General features: G+C 55.6%; 1 protein-coding gene across 6 annotated transcripts in view; it reads right to left on the bottom strand.

Annotated features, from left to right (window-relative positions):
* The window catches only part of BRD1 (bromodomain containing 1), a 41,542-nt gene extending 24,031 nt beyond the window's left edge, over window positions 1-17,511 (bottom strand). For 5 of the 6 annotated variants that reach the window (XR_003519678.1, XM_027592046.1, XM_027592048.1 and 2 more), the window contains exons 1-2: window positions 16,198-16,319; window positions 12,808-14,188 (exon numbers count right to left, since the gene is read on the bottom strand). Coding sequence is in view for 5 of the 6 variants with exons in the window: in XM_027592046.1 (XP_027447847.1) it covers window positions 12,808-14,174 (1,367 nt within the window). In the remaining variant the exon portion in view is untranslated. Of the gene's footprint in view, window positions 1-12,807; window positions 14,189-16,197; window positions 16,320-17,403 lie in introns of those variants that run through there. The other variant, XM_027592047.1, reaches the window with a different exon arrangement.
* Between the last annotated feature and the right edge of the window lie 4,483 nt (window positions 17,512-21,994).

The following is a 21,994-nucleotide window of genomic DNA, read 5'->3' as shown; positions in this document are numbered from 1 at the left end:
ATGTTTTCATCGTGGAAACTAGAAATGACAGGGTCACTTTTCACAAACCAATGTCCATACTTGATCGTCCGCACTCAGCCATGCACATGAACTGCTGCCTCCCGCCGTCCCTGGTGCTGGACCAGCCCAACCGCCAGCCACCCACGGGTTCCACCCAGGGTAAGTCACGCCAGCGTCTACCAGAGACATTAGACACGGAGAAGGACAACACACTGAATGACGCTCTCACTTCCTGCCACATTATGCTGACCACATCCAGTGACCATGAAAAGCTGCCGCACCAGGTAGGGTGAGGAAGGTACTGGTCCCCCCTCAGTCATCTCAAGAGGGAAAGAGATGGGACGGCTGGAGGTCAGGACTGCAGACAGAGTAGCAGCTCTTCACTAGAATGACCACGGGCAGCTGCAAGTCGCGGGAGACAGCTTCCCTTCAGGGACTATAAAATGCACGGGGTTTGTGAAAACACTTGCACAGAGGAGAACAATCATTTTAAAAAGCCAGACACTTCCCCATCCCTGTTACTATCATCCCTGCTGAAACAAAGCAATGATTCATCAATTTGCCTCACAAAGACACTGAAAGAGAATATAAACTCAATCATAAACTAAGAACTTAATGAAAATACAAATGAAACAAGATGTGCCTCACTATATACCCAACATCAAAATGTCAGGATGAAACCAAGGAATTTTAAAGACCAAATTTTGAAGGATGTAAATCGTTTAGTTTTACAAAAGATCAGTGATCAAAACAGCCAGAACACCCCCAGCTCCGCCATGTCCAGCTCATTTCAAGATTCCAAATCCTGCTGCTGGTCGGCCTGACTGTGAAGGACTCGCCTCCCACATGGCTGCCCTCCTCCTGGGGTCCGCGAGACTGCACTCCATGCACAGAACCAACACGGCCTCTCGTGGCAAGACACAGTTCGAGTGTCTGTCCTGCAAAGGCACCCAACACTGAGGAACTGACATAGGGGGCAGCCCCATGCCAGACACACGCGGGGGGGGGGCTTTGCCAGAAAAGCCCCGTCAGACCCTAGAGGAAGACACCAAGGGCTTGTGTGGGCAGGTGTAGAACCCATGCTCAAGTCTGTCCGCAGCCTGCCCATGAGCACAGGGCCGTGGGTCTGTGCATTCGAGGACCCTGGGGTCACACAGCCTCAGCAGTAGGCAGGGGCAGGACACCTGTCGCAGCGCCCAGGAGCTTCTCCCACCAGAAGGTGCTGGGGAACACCTGGACTCTGCTCGCAGCCGCACGCACAACGCTCCTCAGCTGCAGGGGGGCTGTGCTGGTTCTGCTGGGGCGTGGTCTGTCTGACCACTGTCAAATGAGGCACGATTCAGGTGCAGTAAGGAGCACGAACCTGAACGCACACGGTTCAGTGGATCTCTCCATCTGTAGACAAGTGTTTTAACACCAGTACACAGTTATTTCCACAGTGAAATGAGGCAAACAAGTATTTTTTAGCAATCTGAAGGTTCAAGGAAATGCATGCTTATAAATAAAGATTCTGAACCTCATGAAACAAGCCACCACCTCCTCTGAGTGTGGATCTCTGAGCCATGAACAGCTCACAGACACGAGCAACGAGCCTCTGATGAAAACGTATTTCAAGATGTCCTAGAGTATTTATTGCAAAGCTGCATTCAACTGAGCTGATTCTACTTCATAAGCTGCACGAGTCCTAAAAGAGCAGGATGGGTGCAGAGCGCCCAGGCACCCACCACGTGCCTCCTCAGACACACGGCACCTCCTGGGAAGCAGCAGTGCCCACACTGAGCATGCCCACAGCAACCCTGCACCCACCCAGCCCAACAACCAACGCAGAGCAGGTGGAGGGCAGAGGAACGCGCTAAACCACAGAAACGCTAGCCACACAAGCCTGGCCAAGGGGCAGGGGCCCAGGGGACTCGCAGCAGGATGGGGATCCAGCTCCCTCGACAGTTCAACTCCAAAGGGACAGAGACAAAAAGCGACCTTTACAAGAGGAGAGACAGACAGGATTCGTGCAATTTTAAAGGCATGGCACACCCTGGTGTTCAGAAAGAAGGTAAAAAGGTGAGTCCCACACAAGTAAGGACAGTGGGAGTCCCAAGGGCAGGAAGGGGCTGCAGGAAGGGCCGGGGGAGGGGGCGGCCAGGTTCTGTCTTCTCAAGTACGTAGCGGTAACAAGGGTGTGTACCCCATAGTCATGCATTTATGATTCTTTCTCCTTTTGTGTTCTACTTTAAAGACTTTTTTTAAAGATTTCTTTCTTTGAGAGAGAGAACACACACACAGGCAGGGGGAGGGGCAGAGAGAGAGAGAGAGAGAATCTTAAGCAGACTCCCCACTGAGCAGAGAGCTCGACTCAGGGCTCTATCTCACGACCCTGAGATCACGACCTGAGCCAAAATCAATAGTTTAAACGCTTAACTGACTGCGCCACCTAGGTGCCTCTTTAAGCACTTTTTTTAAAATACGGTATTTGGCAAAGGTAATAAAATGATTAAAAGTTTGATTTTCTCAAGCCTTTCTGAATACATCTCATGTACAAGGTGCCTTAAAATGAAAAATAACTAGGCTTCTGGAGAAACTGAGGGAGGGCCCAACAGAAGGTCGGTTGGTAAAACAACGATCTGTGACTATGGCGTATAATTTGAAACAAAATGTTTTAAATTGAGTACCTGCTATGATAAAACTGCTTTTACACAATCTATTTACGTCCACAATCAAGATGTAGATTCACGTCCACAGTAACAGAAACCAGGAAGAGGATTAAGGGAGAGTGTGTCTCATCAGAATAGGAAGTAAGTACATCCATCCACGGAACACAGTCATCTTTGCAAAGCCCCAGCACACCTCTCACGGGGAAGGCACTTCAAGCCAAGGAGCATCCGTCTGCTCGAGTGCATGCTGGCAAGGACAGCCCCACCGGGTGAGGAAGAAACCTCGACACTCGAGGCCCAGTGACTCGAGGCCCAGCGACGGTGGTGGGACAGCGGTTGGCCTCGGGGCGGGGGGGCACAGAGGCACACAGCCCGACCACCCAGATTCCACTCAATTCACTTTCGGGAATGATGAGGCTCCTAACTTGTGCCTATTTTGAATATTCCAGAAATTACACCTTTCAGCTATCTGATCTTAGGGTGAAAAATGCTGGATTTCAACTCAAAAATGTGGGAGGCAGTACACTGTTTTGCAAAATTATTTTGGAGGGTTCTATCCAAAATGTCTTAGAAAGGAGAAAAGCTGACTCCACAACGTGCTAAGCACCGCACTGAAGACAGTCGGGAAGCGCGCCTCGGCTCCCGGCCACGGAGGGCGTGCCGTCAGCCCAACACCCACAACACCCACGAGTTTCAGATCACCACGCTGTCACCTGAAACTGACAACAATGTCTGTCAAGGGCACCTGGATGACGCTGGGGGAAGGAGACAAACAAGCAACACCTAGTGAAATGGAAACAGGAAGACATGAGGAGCCACCCGTGCTGCTCCCAGAGACTGGTGAGCAAGCTCTGGCGGGCTCCGCCCAAGAAAGCAAGAGGACAGACACAGCTTGAGTGTGGAGAGGACAAACGAACCAGAAATCAGTTAAAAATGAGAATCACGAAGGCGGAGATGGGAAACCAACCCAGAAAAAACACAACTTCCCAAAACTGACTTCTGAAGCACAAAGAAAAACTCAATACGTTCATAGTAGTGATTTTAGGAACAGAATCAATAGTCTAAAATTTCCCTCCTACCTCCGAAAGGAAAGGAAAAAAGACAGTTTTTCAGGAGAGGTCGGCCCCTGGAAGACCAGGCAACCAACCTCCTGCCCACAGCCGGGGAGAAAGCAGGTGCGTCCCGTGCTGAGGAGGCAGACCCTCCTACACACAGGCCGCAGGTACGCAAGGGAAAGGCCAAACTCACTTGAGAAAATACACACAAAACTGAAACAAGTCCATTTGGGTATATATAAAATGACACTAGCCACCATGAGCAAGAGGGTCTGTCCCAGGAACGGAAAGGGTAGTCTTGAGATGACAAGTTCTATCAAGAGAACTCACAGCCCAACGGATAAGAGGGCGGACTGTGGTTATCTCAAAGGATGTGGAAAAGCAACAGGTCAACCACGACCCACAACTCACATCGAGGGGCGAGGGTCCTGCCAGCAGGGTTGGGAGAGGCTCCACCCTGAGACCTAGAGGAACAGGCACACAGGGAGATGCTTCTCAAGATCGGAACCAACATAAAGATGCCCAACCTCCCTGCTCCTATGAGAACTATACAGGATATTCTTTTTTTTTTTTTTTTAAAGATTTTATTTATTTATTTGACAGAGAGACACAGCGACAGAGGGAACACAAGCAGGGGGGTTGGGAGAGGGAGAAGCAGGCTTCCCGCAGAGCAGGGAGCCCGATGCGGGGCTCGATCCCAGGACCCTGGGATCATGACCTGAGCCAAAGGCAGACGCTTAACGGCTGAGCCACCCAGGCGCCCCCAGGATATCCTTTTTTTTTTTTTTATTTTTATTTTTTTAAAGATTTCATTTACTCATTTGCCAGAGAGAGCGAGCGAGCAAGCGAGAGAGCGCGCACAAGCAGGGGGAGGGGCAGAGGCAGAGGGAGAAGCAGACTCCCCGCTGAGCAGGGGCCCCAGGCAGGACTCGATCCTGGCACCCCGGAATCATGACCTGAGCCGAAGGCAGACACTTCACCGACTGAGCCACAGGTGCCCCTACAGAGGGTATTCTTGCCAATGGAAACAAGAGGAAAATGTAAGGACTGGACGTGCACAGCCTTCATGGGGGAAGAAAAGTAGAAAACATTACTGAGTGACATCAAAGAAGATTTAAATAAATAGAAACACTCAACATTAAGCAAGGTTAGTGTACGTAATAAGTGTACAAATCGCCTCCAAATTGGTCTGTAGATTCCCTGGAATTTCCAAATTCCCAAAAAGGTCTGTCAAGAAACCTGACAAGATGACTCCAAAACTTACACAAAGGAACCACAGCTGAGCAAGAACCACATGCGTGTGAAGAACCTGCTAAGGCTGCAGGAGGCCGAGGAAACACAGCCAGCCACCCACCCAAGGAAGCTGGCCCGTGGCTGCAAGACCGCTAGGGAGAGCAAAAACGGTCATCCACACTGAAAAATTAAAACTGTACTCCTACCTCATAAGAAACTCATCCCCAAGTGACTGAAGACATGGACATGAGGGACACTGATTCAACAAGTGACCAAGGCCGCCACGCACATGCTGGGACGCTTCAGGGAACAGCGGCCCCGCCCTGGGGGCTGGCCCTTTGCATGGAGGCCAACCACACCCAAGACACAGATGGCAAATCCAGAGAGACTGGTCAGCACTGAGGCTGGAGGAGATGGTGGGACACGGACAGGGAAGGCCATTTGAAAGCTTTTAGAACATCCTGAGGCCTTCAGGGAAATGAAGGATTATTTAAGCAAGATATGACAAGCACCAACCATAAAATAAAGCAAATACACACCCATGGGCAATAAAAGGCAAACTCTTGTAAAGTGCCAGGACCACGGCAAAGATGTCTGCTCCCACCCCATCAAATCGACTCTGAGCTGGCAGTCGTGGCCTGCACCGAGCCTGGATAAAAGACAGGAAAAAAGAAGGGACGGAGAAGCCCGCCCACACCATCATTTCCTCACATTCGGTCCACAAAAATAATCTAATAAACTACAATACGTTGTATCAATTTAAGAAAAAAAAAAACTTGAAAAAACACACTACTTACAGTACTCCATTTTTCATGAGAACACCACGCACTCTCACAAGACCTGAAAACAGCCCCGTGCGCAGCGCGGCGGGCCTGCTCGTGTTTATGTGACCCCCGGGCCGTGGAGCCCAGGCTTCCTGCGGAGACACAGCCATCTCGAGAAGTAGGCCTGGGCCTCGCACGTGGGGAGGGCGACCCAACAACAAGGGGTCGGCCCTACGCAGATCCGGGCTCCGAAGGGACACCGCGTGCTCGTCAGGCAGGGTGGCCAGAGGTGCAGGGACGGGCGTGAGCGCTGGAAGCCGTGGGGTCAGAACTGGCCCACTGACCGGCTGTGGGGGGGAAACACAAACCAGACGAGGGGGCTATGGACTGCCGGAGGAAAGACAGGGGAGCAGCAGGACCTCGGGGGAGGTGGGAGGGAGGCAGCCTCAGACCAGACCCAGGACACACAGACCACACAGGAAAAGACGGTAGGATGAACAAAGTTCCGTTCATCAAGACACCAAGACGTTATGGTTGTGTTCTTAAGAATTCTTACCTGTTCTCAGGGGCGCCTGGGCGGCTCAGTCGGTTAAGTGTCTCTCTTTGGCTCACATCATGATCCCAGGGTCCTGGGATCGAGCCCCGCATCGGGCTCCCTGCTCTGCGGGAAGCCTGCTTCTCCCTCTCCCACTCCCCCTGCTTGTGCTCTCTCTCTCTCAAATAAATAAAATCATAAAAAGAAGTATATTCTTACCTGTTCTCTACACAGACGTGTTACTGGATGAACTGAGAATGACAGAAAAGACAGGATGGGCAAGGGAGACCTCCAAACGCAGTAACTGCTGGAGGGGGCCCCAAATTTCCAAAGTTGAAGACTTTTTACAGACATAATTACAAAGGAGACGAGAAGCCGAGGGGAAGAGACACGCATGCAATGGGCATAAGCACCTCACTGCGCGCACCCGAGGCAGAGGCCTCCTCAGCTACAGGGACACGCACACCGCCGCCCCCACCAAGGCTGCAACTGAGACAGACACACACCAGCTCGTGCTGAGGGCAATGCGCCAGTACCCAAAAACGCCCAACTCTTAGCGAGCCAGGAAAACTCCCACACCAGCAGCATGGTCGCCTGCGATGCCACCCGCCCCCCCCCCCCGACCTACGGCAACACCAGAAGACGCGACCCGTGCGTGACAGCATGGTCTTCGAGGTCAATGCATACCCAGCGGTACACCGTGTGTGCCCAAGTGCAGAAAAACCAAGATACGGATTTGGAGGAACCCACCCCAATTCACCATGAGTGTCTGCCGTGAGGGGTGGGCTAACAGTCTCCAGTTTTCCATTTTAAAACTTTATTTTTTTTTAAGATTTTATTTATTTATTTGACAGAGAGAGACACAGTGAGAAGGGAACACAAGCAGGGGGAGTGGGAGAGGGAGAGGCAGGCTTCCCGCGGAGCAGGGAGCCCGATGCAGGGCTCGATCCCAGGACCCTGGGACCATGACCTGAGCCAAAGGCAGACGCTTAATGATTGAGCCACCCAGGCGCCCCCCATTTTAAAACTTTTTATATAAAAACCATGGGAAACAGAAAAAAATATCATTAAAAAAATTATTCTCCCTACACATGTGCATAGCCACTGAAAGGTGCCCATGATGACCCAGCATCAACCCAAAGAGTGAGATTTTAGATCCCACCCTCCCTTTATAACACCTTCTCAAGTGTCCCGAGTCTTTATGACGGGCACGACTCGCTTTTGGAACAGCTCAGAGGTCAGATGGAGGTTGGGATGGAAAGAGTGAAATCCAACCCCTCCCACCTGAAAAGGCCAGAATTTGCCTTGGGAGGGATGTGGTTCTGCACCACACAGCTCCCAGGAGAACCTCCTGCCCGGTTTGGTGCAGGTCAAGTCCCCTCCACACCCTTCTCAAGACTCCAATCACAGAACCCAGAGGTGGCTAGGGAGCGTGTGTCACCCAAGGCCAGGTGGCTGCCTGCAGCGAACTAACCAAGAGCTGAGCTCCCCAAGGTCGGGTGGACAATGACAGCCAGGTGGGCCACCAGATGCTCACCTCCCACCTGTCCAGGTCCTGCTGCACAAGGACAGGAGAAGGGAAGGATTCCACTGAGGAGAAACCAGAGGGAGAGCTGAGGTGGACACCCCTTTCCAGCCGTCTCGGGGAAGAGAACCCACAGGCGGGGCACCTAGGCTGCTGTGAAGAGGTGCCAGGTGGCTGCACGGCCTCCTTCTCCCAGACCACAGGCTGGATGCCACAGAGAACACAAAACACAGAAATCGTCCCATGGAGGCACCAGCAACACCGTGGTCCCCAGGGAGCAGGGGATGTCACTCCCTCCAGGCAAGGGACACATGGTACCTCTGTGGACACCAGAAAGACCCAGAACAAGGCTCACTCTGCTAAGGTGGAAGGCCTGTCTTCTCCAAAACTGGCCCACCTGGGAGTAGCTTTGGAAGCATCCAGATCCCAGCAGGCTCGCCCAACGGGACAGGTCCTGAATGGAGGCTCACCCAGAGGTCGGTCCCATCCTGGGGGACGTGCGAGGACACGTGGGCCTCGTCTGTGTGCCAGGCAAATGGGACGGCACATTAGCAAGAGATGACTCTGGGTAAAGAGGATTGGGGTGTTTCTCTCCTTGTTTTTGCAACATTTTATACATTTAGAGTATTTCCAAATAAAAAACTGAAATAATTTGGTCTCCACCTGGGCCTTTGGAGGGCATTCCCTCGTGAGGCCTCCATCAGCACTCCAAACACCGTCCGTCCATCTGCTGTAGCGTGCAGGTATGGACTCCAAGTGCAGAGCACACAGATTTTGCCCCTGATCAGTCCGGGGAACACCGAGGCTGGAGCAGCGGTGAGACGGTGTGGCAATTACCCACTGCCCGTATTACAGAAAACTTCTAATAAGTTTCAAATCCTGTTTCTCCCAAAAATAAGCAAATACAATAAATATGAACAGAAATAACAAAATTCACTACTCTGGCAGGTTCTTCCCATGGACTGAGCGCCTGGGATGCTGGGGAGAGAGACCCAGACCCAGTGGGACAGCGAGGGTGCAGGCGTGCTGAGCACAGCAGCTCCCTGCAGAGACCACCACCAAGCAGAGCACCCTGGGGGATGGGCCCCAGGGCACAGGCCGACGTGTCCTGATGCTTGAGTGACCGTGGACCGTGGCCCACAGCACCACACTCACAAACACTATCTGTCATGCACTAAGCACAAGACTCAGGGAGGAGCCTGCGGACACGCACGCCGACACACCCCGTGAAGCACCCAGGTCCTTCCCCAGCACTCTGTCCGTTCACTTCAGCTCTCTGGTCAAAACAAATCTGCTCACCAGACACAACGTGTCCTGTGCCTCCCCCTGCCTCCCGGGAAGAGAGCCCTCGCAGGCTGCATGGCCTGGGGCTGGGGGAGAAGCTGCAGCCTGGGGAGGACACACTCACAGGAGCAGACACCCAGCCCCCCAATCTGAATTCAAACCAAGGAAAGCACAGAGGTCAGGGTAGCTGGGAATGAGAGCAGTCCAAGAGCACTTGGGAACCCACACTCCAGTGCTTTCTAAGTGGCTGGACGCAAACACCAGCACCTTGCTTTTCCATAGAACACACAATGCACAACCTGGAGGTTTTACTTTTCGGTTTGGTTTTTAATGCTTCTCTCCAGAGTAGCCGCTGCTTTGGACCCTACGCAGGCCCTTCCCTGAGGACCCCAAGGCCGGCAAGGGCGCCGTGCCTGCCTGGGGCATCCAGAGGGCAGCAAAGAGAGGGCCATGCAGCTCTGGGGTGGCCAGAGCTCCCACCTGCCCGGAAGGGGCAAACCAGTGCTTCTCTCCTTTCCCCAAACCACGGCCCTACAGAACTTCTCTCAATTAGAGTCAAATTAACTGCCAGAAACATGGCAAAAAAGACATCCAAAGCTCAAGTCCACACTTCTTACAGTTATATTCAACAAGCATAAGATTTCTCTGTCAAATGCTACTAAGTACCCAGTCTCCCACGTCTGTCCTCATCTGGCGTCTGGACAGCGGGAGGGCACCTACCAGGGATGCCCCTGCGTTAACTGAGCTGTGGACCCGATCCTCCATCTCATCATTAACTAACAACTTATTAGGTGTGCACGTGCCCTGGGCCACGCACACATAAATGACCCAAATGGCCAAGAGGACGAGGCTGGTATCAAGACCAACAAAGCACACCAGCCTCTCTTCATTAGAGGCCATTCTCCTCCATAAATAAAGAGCAGCACCCACCAAAGAGCAACAAGAGAGCGCGCTCTGGGAAAACGTAATCCCTCCAAGGGAACGAGAAGGCTACAACTCGCTGAGTCCCTCCTTCTGGCCTGTTGCCCTCTCCAGTGCCCACCTCGTCTGGTTAACCCCCCAAAAAAGGCAGCATGGAACAGTGAGGAACCAGAGAAGGATTTCATCAGAAGAGCAGCTACTCGAGGAAAAGGCACCACTCAGAACAGAAAAAGGCCTATAACAGCACAGTCGAAGCGTTGATTTTTCTTGGAAGGCAAAGGCAAAAAGGGAGCAGATGGGATTTCCTCTCCAGACTTGACTTTTCTCTAACTTCTGCAGTTTCGTATCATTTCTATGTTAGAAAAACATTCTCATGAAAGCGATGGAGACAAGACCAACAAGGACGGGCACAACTCAGACCTTGGAGTAACGCTCACATAACCCTGTGGCTGCCAGCCACACCGACGCTGGGACCCTCACAGGCAGAAGCGCTAAGCAGCACAGCGACCCCGCCCGACTCCGCCCACGCCGCCCAAGGCAGAGCACAGCACCCCTCCCGTCCGCCCCCCACCAGCCCACCCCCCACCTCCCGCACGCTCCCGAGGAGCAGGGCCGCCAGACCAGCCACACCTCAGGCCACGGCTTCAGGACAGTAAGACTAGTGGCTGGCAAGCCCGGGCCACCCCAGCACCTGCCAGGACAATCCACTGGGGGATCCGACCACGGATTACCCACTGGCTAAGGGTGGCTGGGAGGTCTTCCAAGAGTGGGGCTGTGGCCCCAAAACATCAAGGTCCCCCAAAGTCTGGGCAACCCGGCCGGCACGGCCACAAACCCTTACCCAGGTACATCTCTGATCTCTGCTCCAGAGTGAGGCAACAGTTTGTTCCTAAATTAGAAAAAGAAAAAAAAACACACGGGCCAGACTACACCTTTGGTACCTGGTTTAGCCACATCACCCGCTTTGAAATACTTAGGTCCAAAGCATGAGTTTTCTCCTCCAATCAGGCCTGGTCACCCGAGACCCGCAAGCACCCCTGCTCTCCAGCTGGAAGTGCTTTCTCCTGCGAATGGCCTAGCAGCCCCCAGCCCAGCCCCTCGTCAGCACCCTGTCAGGAGCAGGTCACCACGTGGTGCTGGGCACAGAGAATTGAGCACACTGCACTTCTGGCTCCTCAATTTGTTAGGTCACATTTTTTTCCTTTCACTTACTTCGATTACAGTAAAGCTAAAATTTTTAGGGCTCTTCAATAGAAGCTCTTGATGTAAATCTCACACTTTCTGCCCCACAGGTAGAAATGCAAGTAAAACTACCTTTTTAAAAAGTCTAGCTGACCGATTTGCAAAGAGACACCTTGGTTCTGTGTTTTTTCTGGATATGAGGAACAAGCACTTTTATTCACTCTGAATTCACCGATAATACAATGAGTGTATACTGCTCTATAAGATTCCATTTCGGGAAAAAAATCATTACTTCTAATTCTTTTTTCTTAAAAAAGAATTTGAGAGAGAGAGACTGCATGCGCAGTGGGAGGGGAAGACAAGCAGACTCCCCGCTGAGCGTGGAATCTGACATGGGGCTCATTCCCAGGACCCACGAGATCATGAGCTGAGCCGACATCAAGAATCGGACACTCACCTGACTGAGCCACCCAGGCGTCCCTACTTCTAATTCTCAAGAGATACTAAGTGCTTACTGTCTTGGGAGAAGACAGTGTTCTGACACACCCCACTACGTCGTGCAACCTAACGAGCGAGCTTGACGCAACTCGTGACACGTTAAAACCAAACTACACTGTTTAATCACAACACGCTGGCAGGCATGAGTTCCTTCACATCACAGCTACACAGAAAACAACACAAAAAGCTAATATTCAATACGTTCAAGATATCTTTTACTTCTTCGTAATTAAAATACCCCGCAAGTCTGTCACCCGGTCTGTAAGGCGAACAGGTTCCCTTTCCAGGGGACTCACTTGCGTCCAGGTCACGGCAGTTAAGTCACAAGCTGCTGTCAGGAGCATGGCCATCTGCACCTCACCTCACTGTCACGACGCCGTGTCCTTCACCAAACTGAAAGCCCCACGCCCGGTGACAAAGTGTGCTCCATCCTCAGAGCTCAACAAGTGTCTGAGGGAGCTATCTGCTCTCCCACACTCAGGCTGGGCTACAAAAACCATCAAGTCACTCACCTCACATTCTGAACAAAATACAAAGAGCAAGTCAGTAACGGGACGAACAAGCAAAGAGGAGGAAGCAAGTTCAGGGACAAGAGCAGACACGGCTGGATGGGGACTGGCCCCTGGGACACTGGTAAGAGCAAGTCAGGGCCTGACCCCACCAGTGCAGACTGCTCCCACACTGCAGACCCCCCCACCACCACCACCACCGCTCTGGACTGCTCTAAGCTGGAGACCCCTACACTGACCAGCCAATATTCACACCAAGAAGGAAAGGGTCCGGAAACCCAGACAGGCTGTCACACAACAGGAAGGAGACCAGCGCCTCCCTCTACGAAGCTCCTGGCAGCCCCACTCTGATCTCCACTCGTCACTCACCCTCCCCTTCACTTCACAAGAACTTATTTTTAAAACGCCCCACGGTTCCCAAAGTTGGTGGGGGAGCAGAGCGAGGAACAGCTTTTATCGTGTCCAAGGTGGTGGCGCCAAGGACCCAGACCCTAATTCCCGCAGTCGGGAAACTACGGGCTCCGAGGTCCTCAGAGCTCGGGGAGAAGGACTGTTAGAGAGCCAGGTCAACAGAGGGCGCCAAGATCCCCAGCTGGCACCCCCCCGCCCCAGGCTCCCCCTCCATCCCATGCCCCACGCGCATGCGCACTCACCGCTGAGGGGGGATGTAGGGTGCGCACACAGGCGGCAGGGCCGCACAGGGCTCACTCAGTGTCTTCTTAGCCTTTTTTGCTTTCTTCCTGACCTTGGACGTGGACCTGACCGCTTTGACCGAGCTCTCTTTTCGACAGACACCATTTTTCATTTCGACATCCCCGTAAATGTTCAGAGGCCTCCGCGTACAGCCCGGGGGCGTGTGGACGTCACAGTAAGCGGTCTTTCTGACGGAGAAGGTCGTGGCACCGCCAGTGAGTTCCTTCACGGGCTCCATCTTCATGTAGAGGCCGGCCTTCTGGGCACACGTCACGTGGAAGGCGGTGTAGCAGTTTGCCTTGTGGCACTGGATACAGGCACCCACGCCCTTCTGCTTACAGAGGTAGCACGTCAGTTTCCACCGGGCCGGAGGGATGTTCCTCACGCCATCGATGGGCTCGATGAACACCGTGTTGGCAAAGCCAACCTCCGGGATCCACAGGGCACACACCACATGGCCCCAGCGGTCGTCATCTGTTTTTTTGAAGGCACCTCCCTTGTTTGGGCAGAGCACGCAGTCGGCGGGCCGGGCCCGGGACTGCAGGCAGTGTCGGCAGAGCCACTGGCCCTCGGGGATGTAGGGCACCCCGTAGCACTCCTGGTGCACCGCCAGGTTACACATGTCACAGAAGAGAATCACGTTGCTGTTCTGGCACTCGCCGTCCATGCAGATGCAGCACACGGCGTCCTCGTCGATCAGGGACTGCTGCTCCCCCTGCTTCTGGTTCTCGCAGTAGGACTCCTTCTCGAAGCGGTCCATCAAGAACTCAAACACGCTCTGCGACACGGCCGAGACGCAGTCGCCCTTCCGCTTCTCGTTGACGATCTCCAGCCAGGCGTAGTCCTCCTCGTCCATGTCGTACTCCACCTCGTTGTCCAGCTCCTCGGCCGACTTCTCGATGAACTTGTAGTACACCGGGGGCCGCCTCGGGGCAGAGGGCGGGCTGTACTCCACGATCCGCACCTTGGGCTCAGGAAGCGCACTGGCCGACGCCAATGGGCCGTGGGCACTGGGGACGGCTTCATGTTTCTTTTTGACTCTGTTGTTTTTGTGGCGCTTAGTTCGTAAGCACACGGGCGGCCTCTCGCTGTTCTCCTTGTTGCTGTTGCACTCACTCAGTTCTTGAGCGGTGAGGTCATCTTCTAATATGATCTCCAGGGGATCAAAAATGCTGATCCTGTGCAGGCGCCCCTCAATCTCAATCTCCACCATCCTCTGGGCTTGCGCGTAGGTCAGGGTCTCTCGCGTGGGGGAGTGCTTAGTACTGCACGGGGAGGAAGGGTGTCTCGCTGCAGCGCCGCGATGACATCGTCCTTTCCTCCTCATTTGGTACTGACTCCCTACAACAGAGGCAGAGATCAAGTTAACTCCCCGCAGAAGACACAAGACGAGACAAACCACCAAATATGCTGGGGGCAGAGCTCACCAACCAGCTCAAACTAAATCAGAATCAAACTCCCACTAACACGGCTCGGAGATTTCCAAAACCACTCATCCCAGGCCTCATGATCCTATTTCATGGACCGCGTGGACCAAAAGACACAACGAGCAGCAAGGAGTGGCCTTTGAGAGGCACAAGTCCCTCTAGGCCACTCTGCGGTCCCCCATGGCTCGCCAGTCACCTTCCTGGACCACGCTAACAGGTCACCAAGATGACTGCACCATTCCTCCTGAGGAGGGGTCCCAGCCCCGAGACCAGGAAAGCCCACACACAGGGCTGGACTCCAGCAGGCACGGAGGTCAGGACAGCAAGGCGAGCACACTCAGTGGCTGCCCATCCTGGCCAACACTCCCCTTAACCAGCTCTCCCCCTGCGCTGCTGCTGCCCAGGAGTGCCCCTACAGCCCCAGGGCAAGGCCCCCGCCGACTGCCGGAAGCCGTGCCAGTCTGACCACAGCGGTCCATGCTCCCCACCGACACAGCCTCCACACCATGCTGAGGCACAGGGCCACTAAGCCATGCCAGGACCAAAGAGAGGAGCCCCGTATCGGTCTGGGGGCAGTCGCCATCCCCAGGAGGCCCAAGCCGGCTTCTAGAGGGCCTCTGCAGGGACCGCCACCAAAACCCCCACGGCCCAGCCAACCTGCCCCTTCCCCCAGGGGCACTTCTCAGCTGCTGGCGTGACTGTGGGGCTGGCCGTGCCCTCCTCGTCACGTACACTCAGACGACGTGTGCAATGGGCCACGGAGCGCGTCTCTGCTCGCCCCCCCCCCCCAAGTGAGCGCACCCGACAACCACACACTGCCACCAGAGCCCCTGCCCTGGGGCTGCCGGTAATGGCTCGGGAGCCTGATGGCCTGGCCACAGACATTCACGAGAATTTCCTCTTTTCAGACCTCCACCGTCTAACTCAGTAACGGAGTCTATTTTCAGTCTCCCTCACGTGAAGACTCCTGACTCTGGACCACCAGCCGCCAACCAGGAGCTGATACTGAGGACCTCTGACTCCTCCCTCCAAACCACCACATTTTCCTGATAGGAAGCAAGATGACTTTTAAGAGACTGGCTTACAAATGAACATTCCAAGCTGGAGCCCCAGGTCCACTGCTGTATATGTGGGCACAACCTAGCTGGTCTTGGGGAAAAGCCCTCAAAGAGCACTTGGTAAGTCCTGAGAGGCAATCGCAGCAGACCCTAAACGTACTCTTTAAGACAGAGATTTCAGATTTTTCTTTTCGTTTTGTCAAATAGAAATCCATGTTTTATGTTAAAACTTAACAGGAATCCCCTGTAAAAACATGCATGGAAAACACTGGGGCCGGCTAGAACCCAACTCACCTGAACGTCAGGGGTGTCCAGGTGCCCACTCAGCCCTGGACTGCCAGGGAATGGGCAGCAAAGCCAACACCCAGCCAGCCCGGGACCAGCAAACCCTGTGAAGGGAGTTGGGTGCAGCCCCAAGGGTGTCAGCACCACAGCCTACAAGGAGGGGACCCTAATGCACCCAGGGACAGCTTCGCATCTCCCTGAGAGGGGACAGGAGCAACAATTGGTTCCTCACCAGCTTCAAAGCTAACATGTAATTTTCTCCTCCAGCCACAGCACCCAGAAGCTCTAACTATAACCAGCCTTCAAAACCCACACGCTCCCAATGGGCTCCTCAACCACTTTCGACAAGAAGTTCATCCAACACTTACTGGTCCTGTAACTGTGATGGGGAAAGAGGGCGTTGGGCAGCACGGAGTGACCGACCGCCTCCCGTCTCACAGCCTCCCTACACCCCCTGACTGCAACGGGCCACAAGGCTCCCCCCACACCAGGCACTTCTCTAGAGCAGCAAGCATTCCCCGGGGGAGGTGGTCAGCAAGGACAACCCCCCGGCCCTTCCAGCAATAACTTGGTGACATACACGCAGAAAAGCCGTGGGAGCCACCAGAGGAAGCCTGCACACCAACGACCAGCTCACGTTTTCCAATCCGTTCACTTCCTGCCTGGCGTGGGACAAGTCACATCCACTCCCCCTGCCTCTGCTCCTCTGAATGGGAGCAAGAACGCTACACGGCTCCCAGGCTTGTGCGAGGGCCGCCGGCGCCCCCGCGACGCGCTCGGGGCCGGCAGAGCAGGAACGCCGCCGGCCGCCACCAGCCGCGCTCTAGGCACCGGCCCCGGCACGGGTGAAACTCCTGGATGGGCGTGGCGGTTTCCTGGGCGCACAGACTTGTGTCAAAACTCCACTGTGTCCTCACAGAGGGCTGCCTTCTCCCCGCTGCGCCTCGGTAAAGCTGCTGCTTCTAAAAGGGGCAGGAAAGCGGGAGTGGAGCTCGTCTGCCCCCGACGCGGCGCCGCGCCTGCCCGGCCCCGGCCACCCACCTACCACCAGCCGGCAAGCGCCAGGTCCGCGAGGCTTGCCCAGCGCTCTCGGTTGGGGAACGTTGAAAGTCCGGCCCTATTACAGGGAGTTTCCTGTCTTGGCAAAACAAACCGAGTGTATCTGTTACATAATGCGACCCGCTCGGGCACAACGAACGCTCCGGTCCGCGGTACCACGCCGTCTCTGGGGCAGGGACCCCGCGGCGCAGACGCGCGGCCGCTCCCCCAGCCCTTCCTGCCGCCGGCCGGCACCGGAGGCCGGGCGGGCACGAGCGCGGCCTCCCGGACACCCGGGCCCCCGGCCCCGCGGCTCCCCGGCCTGCCCTGCCTCCTCCGCGCCCGGCTTCCCCGACCCCGCGGCTCCCCGGCCTCCCTCCCCGGCCTCCCCGCCACGCCGGCCTGATCTCCCCGCCCGGCCTCCCCAACACCCCGGCCCCCCGGCCTCCCCGGTCCCCCTCCCCGGCCTGCCCTGCCTCCCCAGCCTCCTCAACACCCCGGCCGCCCGGCCTCCCCGCCAGCCCGGCCTCAACAGCCTGGTCTCCTCGCCACCTCCGCCTCCCCCCCGCGCGGCCCGGCCTCCCAGCCACCCCGGCCGCCCTCAGGCCGCCCACCAGCCCGCCCGCGGACAATGCGCCGCCCGCCACGGCCGCCAAACATGGCGTCGGCACAGGCACCCGAGAGGCCGGCGGGCGAGGCGGCGGCGGCGGCGGCGGCGGCGGCCCGGGCCCGGCCCCCGCCCACTCACCTTCGGGGCCGCGGCCGCGGGAGCCCGGCGGCGGGCGCGGAGGCCGGCGCGGCCGAGGCGGCGCTAATGGCGCCCGCGGCTCCTCCGCCAACGGCCGCGCAGGCCCGGCCCGCCGCCGCTCTGGGCGCGGGCTCCTGTCGGCGGCGCCCGGCCCGGCTCGGCGGCCGCGGGCTCGCGGGCTCTCGGGCTCTCGCGGGCGGCGGCGGGCGGCGCGGGACCCGGCGGGGAGGCCCGGCGCGGGGGCCCGGCCGGCGGTGGCGGCGGCGGGCGCGGGGCGCGGGCGCGGGGAGGATCGGACGCCCGGGCCGGTTCGCTCGCTCGCTCCCCAGCGAAGCAAACAATGCGGCGAGCGCTCCGCCCGGCGCGCTGCGTGCGAGACGCGCCCCGCCCGCCGCCGCCATGACGCGCGCCGCCGGGGGAGGGGCGGGCTGAGGGGCGCTGGCGGGGAGGGGCCGACCCCTCTGGGCGGGGGCGGCGGGGTGCGCCGGGGCCTGGGCCGGGGGCCTCCGGGGGCCTGGATGCGGGGCCGGGGGCCGCAGTGGGGGGCCGGGACCCCGGGCCGGGGGGCGCCGGGGGGGCCTGGATGCGGGGCCGGGGCCGGGGGCCGCAGTGGGGGGCCGGGACCCCGGGCCGGGGGGCGCCGGGGAGGCCTGGATGCGGGGCCGGGGCCGGGGGCCGGGGGGCGCCGGGGGCTTCCGGGGAGGGCCGGGGCCGAGGGCCGCAGTGGGGGGCCGGGACCCCGGGCCGGGGGGCGCCGGGGAGGCCTGGATGCGGGGCCGGGGCCGGGGGCCGGGGGGCGCCGGGGGCTTCCGGGGAGGGCCGGGGCCGGGGGCCGCAGTGGGGGGCCGGGACCCCGGACCGGGGGGCGCCGGGAGCCTCCGGGGAGGGCCGGGCCCCGGGTCTGAAGGGAAAGGCCGGGACCTCAAGTGGGGGCGGGCACCCTGGGCTGGCGGCCTGAGCGGGAGGGCGGGGGGCCGGGGGGCCAGGGCCGGGGGTCCTGAGTCGGGGCCCAGGGGGAGGGCCGGGACCCTGAGCGGGGCCAGGGGCCTGAGGGGGTGCGCGGGGACCCTGGGCCGGGGAGGGCGGGGCTGCCCGGACCGGACGCGGGGCGGGGGCCCAGGGAGGGCGACTGGACTAAGGGTCCCCGGCCGCGGGGAGGGGGCTAACCTGAGTGGGGGACAGGACCCTGGGCCGGGGAGGGAGGCGGGCTTCCCGAGGTAGAGGCCACCGGCCTAGGGGAGCTGGCTCAGGAGAGTGAATCCGAGGCGTCCAGGGGGAAGCCCAGGTGGCTCCTTGGTCTCCGGGAGGGTTCCTGGTTAGCACGGTGACCGCGCAGGAGGGCTGCGGCCGGGGGAAAGGAGCTGGCAGGGGGCCCTAGCTGTGGCAGCAGGAGAGGCCCCTCAGGGAGAGAAGGGACACACCTCCCCCCAGGGCAGAGGCTGGGTCCTTCTGAGCTGGTAAGATCTTCTCCTTGTACGGGCAGGCAGGGCAGAGTCCACTGCCCGGGACTCTCCGGCAAAGGCCTTACTTGGAGTGGGCCGGCCCTGACAACCCAGGTGTCCTCAGTGGGAGCTGGAGCCCACCAGCCTTTGGCTGACCAGTGCTTGTGCTTAACTGCCCCCAGTCTATGGGCTGAGAAGTGAAGGCTTGGAGGGTGGGCTAGGTTTGCAGCCAAGGTCCCGCTTCGAAGCTGGTGGCCCCTCCAGACACATCCTTGGGCCAAGGCGGGGCCGGCCCAGCACTGGGGCCCCAACCACATCTGCACCAGACCCAGGAGCTGCAGGTGCCTCTCTGCTCTACCGATGCCTACTGACCTGAATCCAAACTTGCCAAGGCACCCAGTAGTAGGGGACAAGCAGGCTGGGCCTGCATCCCTCTCTCCTCAACCTTGGGTGGCCGGATGCAAAGCAGCTGGAGGATCTAACGGCAGGGAGCCAAAGTAAGGGGCTCGTGAAAAAGAAGATGAGAACCAGAAAACCCTTCTTCGTGGTACAGGAGAGGGAGAAGGGTTTCTCAAATGGCAGAAGTAATGCCTGGGAGGGGTGAAGAAAAAACACACACAGTCATGTCAGAGTGACCTTCTGGAATTCCGGGAATAAAGAGACAAAAGCTCGGCAACCTTCAGAGAAGAAGGGTCTTCTTTAATCAGACTGAATCTGATTGTCGCTTGGCAAAAAAAGTGCGTGTTAAAATTCTAAGAATTCAACCAAGAATTCCATTTATAGTGAAACTCATTCATGAGACAGCAAAATAAAGGTGTCTTCACAGTCTGTAAACATCCAAGTTTACCACACACAAAGTCTCTAGAAAAATGCTGAAAGATAGACTCTAGCAAAATGAAAAGTGTATCCAAGAGTAAGACATGGATGCCAGCAAAGAAAAATCAAATAACAACTTGAGAGAAAATCCCAGATGAGCCCAACACGGCATATGGCAAGGGGAGATGAGAGCAAGAAGGAAAAAGCACACTAAAGTTCTTGTACTTTTAAAGGATTTTAGAATTGGTAGAAGTTGGGGGGAAACTGAAATGAAGAAAGATTGACAGTATCAACAAAACAGAAAACAGAAAAAGATAAATGCATGATAAATAAGGAATATAATATGAAATGACAGGAAGAAATTCAAGCATTTGTGTAATCACAAACATGACTAAATTAAATTCATCTATTAAAAGAGACTCAAAATGCATATATCATTACTATTTACAAAAAAACATCTAAAAATGTCACAGAGAAATTGAAAATAAAAGGATGGAAAGTATGTATCCTACAACTTTTGTTCCTCAAAAGACTAAAGAGGGTGGACAAGAAAACTAAACTGGAAGATATTTGCAACATCTGTACCTTGCAAATGATCAGTGTCCAGAATCCTTTCAAATCCATCAGAAAAAAGACAAGCCAATAGAATGACGGGCAAAATCCATAACCAGGTTCCTTGCAGAGAAGAACATGGAAGGACCAGTAACCTCACTAGTAACTTTAGAAATGCAAACTAAAATCACACCAAATGAGCACAAATGTTAAAGTCAAACCCAGGGATGACAGGAAGGTGGATCAACTGAAATATGCATACCCTGCTGGCTGGAATGTCCTGTGGTACAATTACCTTGGTAAATAGTAAGGCATTACCCAGGAAAGTTGGACATGTGTATCAGTTATATCTTGCTGCATAACAACCTGCAAAACTTTGTAGCTCAAGGGGCGCCTGGGTGGCTCCGTCGTTAAGCGTCTGCCTTCGGCTCAGGTCATACTTCCAGGGTCCTGGGATCGAGCCCCACATCGGGCTCCCTGCTAGGTGGGAAACCTGCTTCTCCCTCTCCCACTTCCCCTGCTTGTGTTCCTTCTCTCGATGTGTCTCTCTCTGTCAAATAAATAAAATCTTAAAAAAAAAAAAAACTTTGTAGCTCAAAACAACAATAATCTTCCCTTTTGCACACAGATCTCCTATTTGGATTCAGGATTCAGCAGGTGCTGCTTGTCTAGGGTATCCCTACTGGGGGCTGGAGGGCCCACGTCCAAGATGATGCACTCGTGTGTCCGGTAGGCTGGTTCCAGCTGTGGACTGAGTGGGTTGGTGTCCAAGTTCCAAGAGCAAGAGTTCCAAGAGAACCAGGTGGGAACTGTATCACTTCTCATATCGTAGCCCCAGAAGTCACAAAGCATCACTTGTTCCCAAGCCCGTCCAGATTGGAGAGATGAGACACCGACCTCTGCCCTCTGTGGAGACAAATGTCAAAGTCACATTTTAAGAGGAAGGGACATGTGGTATGGGAGAAGTTGTGGGCACTTAGAGAAAATGCAAGCTGCCACATGTGCACACCGATTCCCAGCTCTAGGGTTAAGCTGATATGTATTCCTCGATCCAGTCCATGCCTGAACATACACCGAAGAAACCTGCACTCGTTCATGGGGGACGTGCATCAATGTTCAAGACAGCATTGTTTTTAATAAAATACTGAGAGGAAAGAATACCTTCAATGTCTTTGGACAATAAATGAATAAAGTGAGGTATATCCATACAGTGGAATAGACACAACAGCTTAAATGAATGAATTGTACCACTTGGAGCCATGTGGCCAAATCTCAGACTCAATGCTGAATGGCAGTAACTCAAGACTATAACTTAAAGTGTGATTCCATTTACACTCAACAGAGTGAGCTAGGAAATATACGTGCAAGTATGTACACACACCCCATATCTTCTTTTTGATATCTATTAATAAAGCTAAAGTTCATGCTGACAGCTCCAATTCCAATCCAACAGATTTCATTCTATCCTCTTTTTCTATAGAACTCTTTTTCAACAATGAAAAGCCTCTGTGCATTCACCTGGTAGCTCGTTCAATCTCCACTGGGTGTTGAGGCTGTACCAGCTAGAAAGTTGACCCAGGACCTCAACCACCACCCCATACCCCGCCTCCATTAAGATGTACCTCTAAAATATGCAGCTGAGAACTTGAGCCTGACAAAGGCAAGGAGAGGGCACCGGTGTTCTTTTCTCATGTTCTATTTTCTAGCAAAAGTCAGATGAAATCCTTTTTCTTTATGCTTGATCTACCTCTAACCTTTGACATAGTAGATTGTGCTTCCAT

The sequence above is a fragment of the Zalophus californianus genome, chromosome 9, assembly GCF_009762305.2.
Source record: "Zalophus californianus isolate mZalCal1 chromosome 9, mZalCal1.pri.v2, whole genome shotgun sequence".
Classification (NCBI taxonomy): Eukaryota; Metazoa; Chordata; class Mammalia; order Carnivora; family Otariidae; genus Zalophus; species Zalophus californianus.
This window is presented reverse-complemented; position numbering and strand designations above follow the sequence as displayed.